Genomic DNA, 6,000 nt, shown 5'->3' with positions numbered 1-6,000 from the left:
AAGGCGGAGAAACGCTATAGAAAAACCGGGAAAATAATCATTGTTAGATTAACGCTCACTAAATAATAAATCTAAAGATATGGAAAACAATAAATATGTAAACCAAATATCAATTAGAAAATATGTAGTTAAATACTATCATAGTTTGGAGATACTGCAGATGAAGTTGCCTATATGTAAGGAAATTCTTTTAGTTTAATTACGGAATCAAAACTATTAGATTATCTCTATTGTTATGTTAATCTATGCTATAATAAACAATACCTTATACGAAACAATTATTTTTTTAACAATAGTTTGATAAATATCAAACACAAATAAGTGTTTAAATAATAAGTGACTGAATATCTAGAAATACATTTATAGACATACAACATATGACAGTCGACACATTAAACTGACGTGACGTGACAGGAAAATCTGCCATTCTCTTTCATTGCGCCGTTGTTTATTGCTGAGGTAGGTCGAAAATTTATTTTAAATATTTTAAAATATTAAAGCCATCTTAAAACTATTACTATTCTACAATAGCAAAAATGCATCCAAAAAGATTATGGAATGTAATGAAAACAATATTTCTTCCGCAATTCTTCAAATTATTGTGACAAATGTTTTTGTGAGGTTTTAATATGTTTGCTTTTTCAGTTCTTAAATTCGAAAATACGAGTCCCTAACCACTTCAAAGATGGGTAGGGAGGACAAGGCTACTTGGAAGTCAAAATACTTCACCAAACTTATCGTAAGTTTTGTTTGTACTTGCTATTTTTTTTACCTTTTTTATATAACCATGATGAACGCAGATTCTCAATGCCTTCCGTCTCATACTAGAGCTAGAAATAGTTGAACCCACTAGTATGTGGAAGATGCCTGTTGATAAATATTTTCTGACAAAAGCATATTTATGATCAATTGAAAATTTGTTGTTATGGATGTTAAATGAGTTTTGTATTTTTCAGCAATTGCTAGAAGACTACCCAAAGTGTTTCATTGTGGGCGCTGACAATGTCGGCTCAAAACAAATGCAGCAAATTCGTATTTCATTGCGAGGTAAGTTTGTTTATGCAAAAATATCACACTCATAACACGTTCGCTGCCACTTCTATTCAGTCACTTTCGTATGGAGCCTATAAGTAAAAAACCCTATTTAATCCCACAGATTATGAACACCAAAAGGCATCTGACTCATGCATGCAAAACGCCATTTGGTGCCAGGTGGCAACGAATGTTGAAGTTGTGTATTTATAACATTATTCAGAATCTAACCTAAATCTTAATTTTAGGAAATGCTGTCGTTCTTATGGGAAAAAATACCATGATGCGTAAAGCTATCAAGGGCCATATTGAACACAACCCTGCTCTGGAAAAGATCTTGCCCCACATCAAGGGTAATGTTGGTTTTGTTTTCACCCGAGGTGACTTGGTTGAAATCAGAGACAAACTATTGGAAAACAAAGTCAAAGCCCCTGCTAGAGCTGGTGCCATTGCTCCATTATCTGTCATCATTCCTGCCCAAAACACTGGATTGTTCCCTGAGAAGACTTCTTTCTTCCAGGCTTTGAGTATCCCCACCAAGATTTCCAAGGGTAAGTACACAACAATAGTAATGAATATAGACATAAAGAAGTACACTTCACTCTTTCACTGTCATTTTTTAGTAAAAGTTCATTTTACTTCCTCAGCACCTAGTCAGTGTGCAAGATTTGCTTTTTACATACACCAAAGAATTCTCTTTTAAAATTTAAAAATTCAAAATTATAATTAATAAATATAATAATAAAAAGTATAATTTTGGGTTTTCTTAGTCTTAAATTATGTTTTATAAAATTTGTGATCAAATTCTACTCATGTACCATATTTTTTTGTGGATAACATTCTCAAATAACTCAAATTAGATATAAGAGTACCAGAATTTGGTAGTACTGTAGGGAAACTTAAGAGTTGAAGTTTATGTAATTGTGATCTACAGGAATATCTTGAAATAAAACTAACAGTGGTCATTTCTCCCATTTTAAATGTGCTTCTATATGTGTCGATATTAATTGAAAGTATTTTAACACCTTGGCTGCATTTAGAGATATTATAAATTTATGTTGAGTGCATTACGAGGCATATGTCCTGTAGTAAACCTTTGCCGCAGTGCGTTACAACACAGTCAACATAGCCAACCTTTAATGTAATATGAGGTCTATTTGTCTCTTAAGGGCCAAGGTGTTAAAATGATTTGAACTAAAGATCAGAAAATTTCATTGTGTTTTGTAATTTGTGCTAGAAAATAGGTTTTGAACTTAAGTATTTATTGTTGTGTTTGTTATTTTACAGGTACTATTGAAATCATCAATGATGTCCACATTCTTAAACCCGGAGACAAAGTAGGAGCTTCCGAAGCCACATTACTCAACATGTTAAACATTTCTCCCTTCTCATATGGTCTTCAAGTTGAGCAAGTCTATGACTCAGGCACTGTATTTGCTCCAGCTATTTTGGACATCAAACCAGAAGATTTGAGGGAGAAATTCTTGGCTGGAGTAGCCAATTTGGCTGCTGTTTGTTTGTCCATTGGATACCCAACAGTTGCTTCTGCTCCACACAGCATTGCCAATGGATTCAAGAACTTGTTGGCTATTGCTGCTGTTACTGATGTTGACTTCAAGGAAGCCAAGACCATCAAAGAATACATCAAGGTATTTATCTCTTTTTGTAGAACAATGTTTAAATATCTACTGATTTTGTAGTCATTTTTTATTTGAGTTATTGGGTGTACCTCAGGGGCTGGATTTAAGCACAAAGCAGCTTAGATCCAGCAGAGAAAAACTGTTGGAACGTATTTACCCAACATTTCATTTTTGTTTGACGTTTCAATGAATCTAACCTCAATATTTACATAAAATACTTTTATAAATAAAGATTCTCATTTAATACCAAAGAGTACTTCCATTATTCCACTATAAATCCATTTTTTAGATCAATTGAAATTTTTATGCCCAAGCAATCGCTAAATTTATCTAGCAAAAATTAAATATGCTTAGTAAATTTAACATCAGCTCATCATCGTTTCATCTGAACTTTTCCCCTTACTCAGCTGTCCAGCTGCTGAGGTTGACTTGTTTTATATCACAACATTTTAATCGTTTTCTTTTGTGTATTCTGTACATTATCAAATTTAAAGCTAACTAGGGCCTGGTCTTTTCACCTCCGGATAACTAGTTATCGGGAAGTTTATCTGACAGATTACATGCTAATGTGTCAGATAAACTTTCTGATAACTATTTATCCAGAGGTGAAAAGACAGGGTCTAAGATAAGTACAAAGGAATTTGTCATATTTTCCATAACACTTTACATAATTCAATAATATCTTCGTTAATAAATAGTACATTATATACCGCGGGACTGAAGTAGTACATTTAATCCTGAAGGTAAAGTTTATGGCCCGACCGCAGGGAGGGCCATAATTTACCTGAAGGATTAAATGTACTTCAGTCGCAAGGTATATACGATACTTTTCGTACTTCCGGTATGATTTTATTAATTATTTCAATAATTTCAATCAGTTTTTTCTCTCTTCAACTCATTTAATAAACTGTCTTTAAAATAAGTTACCATAGTAACATTGCGTTGTGACAGTTATAATTTAGAAACATTGTCATTACTAGTGTCATTGTAAAGAAACATTGTTATTGATAATTATTGGTATCATGAGTGAAGAAGGTGTATCTGATATTGATAAAAGAGCAGCCGAAGTAGGTGAAGAATTGTTACCACCGAAATCTAGAAAACTATACGAGCAGCAGTACGATGCTTTTAAAAAGTGGTGCCGCTTAAAAAATGTGAGACAACCTACTGAAAATGCGCTGTTAGTCTACTTCGATGATAAATCAAAAGCGGTTTGTGCCTCAACTCTCTGGGCACATTACTCAATGCTGAAATCGGTTATTAACATTAGAGAAGATATTGATATAAGTAAATTTCCAAAATTATTAGCTTTTTTGAAGAGAAGAAATGAGGGATTTAAGCCAAAGAAGTCAAGAATTCTCACGTCTGAGCAGGTAGATCAGTTCTTACGGGAGGCTCCGGATGATAAATATTTAATGCTTAAGGTAAATTTGGAAATTTGTTTATATTCAGAAATTTTAAGAAATCAATTTTTTTGTAGGTTGCACTTATTTTGGGCGTTGCGGGAGCTTGTCGTGGAAAAGAGTTGGTTGATTTAGAAATCGACGATGTGAGAGATTTGGGCGATTCCTTCCTAATTGCGATTAGAAACACCAAAAATAAAATTGACCGAAATTTTGTGATCAAAAATTCAGAAAACAGTGCCATCAGTTTTGTGGCGATATTTCGGAAATATGTGGCATTGCGAAAGACAGGGACAACTCATTCAAAATTTTTTGTTCAATACATCAACAAAGAATGTACTACGCGAGTAGTAGGAAAAAACATGTTTGGTACAATTCCACGGCAAATAGCAGCTTTCTTGAAATTAGAAAATGCGACGTCTTATACGGGACATTGTTTTAGACGCACATCTGCGTCTTTGTTAGCTGATTCGGGAGCAACAATAGACGTGCTGAAGAGACATGGAGGATGGAAATCCTCCAACGTGGCCGAGGGATATATTGAATCGTCTATTAAAAATAAACAAAAAATTTCAGATAAAATATTTGGTCAAGTCGCCGATTCGTCCACTATAGTTATGCCACAGTCCTCATTCTCGCTTCCTGTTTCCGCAGGATCTTCGAAACAAACACCAGTTCAATATGAAAAGGACCTATCTGTTACTCGTCAGTTACCTGCTGCATTAACCCAGGAAAGACTGGTCAATATGACGAACTGTCACAATATTAATTTGAATATTAACGTTAATTACCATTCTAATTAATTATATTTTTCAATAAAATATCCCTTAAATTCGTTTGTTTGTGATTTAATCGTTCCGGAAGTTTCGTCAATATTTAATCCCGGAGGGATTAAATGTGACACTTTAGTACCTGTCACAAGGGAGTGAAGTTGTCACTTTAGGCCCGGAAGTACGAAAAGTAATTTTATTATGACTGTAATTAAAGCAAATTAAAAAAATGCTTGTCACCATCTAATGATCAGTCTTTAATAAGATTCATTATTTGTCTCTTCCAATTAACATGATGATTTCCTTACCTATTCTTAATGGCTCCTATCTGGTACTAGAGCTAGAAATAGTTGAACCCACTAGTACCTGGGAGTTGAATGTAGAAAATTTAAACTGATAAAAATCTGTACCTCCAAGTTGATAACTTAAATTTATACCTTATTTCTAAAATACTCTTTGTTTTTAGGATCCCAGCAAATTTGCTGCTGCTGCTGCTCCTGTAGCTGCAGCCGCCGCTGCACCAGCTGCCGAGTCTAAGAAAGAAGAGAAGAAGGAGGAATCTGAAAGTGAAGATGACGATATGGGCTTGGGTCTCTTTGACTAGAAAGTTTTATATTTTTGATACGTTATTTGCTGTTTTGTCGAGTCAGACTGTCAAATAAATGAAACAGGTCTAATTTGTGTTTTATTTACTTAGATACTATACTTTGTTTTTAAACCAGGAGTAAACTAAAAAGACAGCTTCACATCCAAGAAAGTCACTAAAAAAATTGCTAAATACATCTTTTTTGGTTGATCATGTTGGCCTTTGATGGTAATCCATAAATATCATACTGATATGTTACTAAAGAGTTCTAAAAACAACTGCTTTTTATAAAAGCAGACTAAAAATCCATAACTTAAATAAGAAACTCTAGGAGAAATGTTACAAAAGCAACTGAAGAAGGAAAAGTGCTAGAAAGAAAAAAAGACCCGGAGTTAAAAAGGAATTATGAAAGTGTCTGAAAAGCTGTGCAAGAAAATGACCTGAAAACAGTACACCATCATACTAAATTTGACAGAAAACACTAAAAAAAAGTAATGAACTAACAAAATAGCCATTGAGAGCAAGTGGTTGTAAGTCAAAATATCGAGTTCTCAGTAAATTGATGTTTT

General features: G+C 33.7%; 1 protein-coding gene across 1 annotated transcript; it reads left to right on the top strand.

The window, feature by feature from the left end:
• Window positions 1-423: 423 nt before the first annotated feature.
• LOC114338712 (60S acidic ribosomal protein P0) lies at window positions 424-5,522 on the top strand. Its single transcript, XM_028289324.2, has 6 exons — window positions 424-459; window positions 646-739; window positions 957-1,047; window positions 1,281-1,583; window positions 2,320-2,681; window positions 5,312-5,522. The coding sequence occupies exons 2-6, from the start codon at window positions 686-688 to the stop codon at window positions 5,447-5,449; spliced, it is 948 nt and encodes a 315-aa protein (XP_028145125.2). The 5' UTR covers window positions 424-459; window positions 646-685; the 3' UTR covers window positions 5,450-5,522.
• The last annotated feature ends 478 nt before the right edge of the window (window positions 5,523-6,000 follow it).

The sequence above is a fragment of the Diabrotica virgifera genome, chromosome 1 (genome assembly GCF_917563875.1).
Source record: "Diabrotica virgifera virgifera chromosome 1, PGI_DIABVI_V3a".
NCBI classification, from domain to species: Eukaryota; Metazoa; Arthropoda; class Insecta; order Coleoptera; family Chrysomelidae; genus Diabrotica; species Diabrotica virgifera.
The sequence above is the reverse complement of the archived record's forward strand: the minus strand, read 5'-3'. Positions and strand labels throughout refer to the sequence as shown.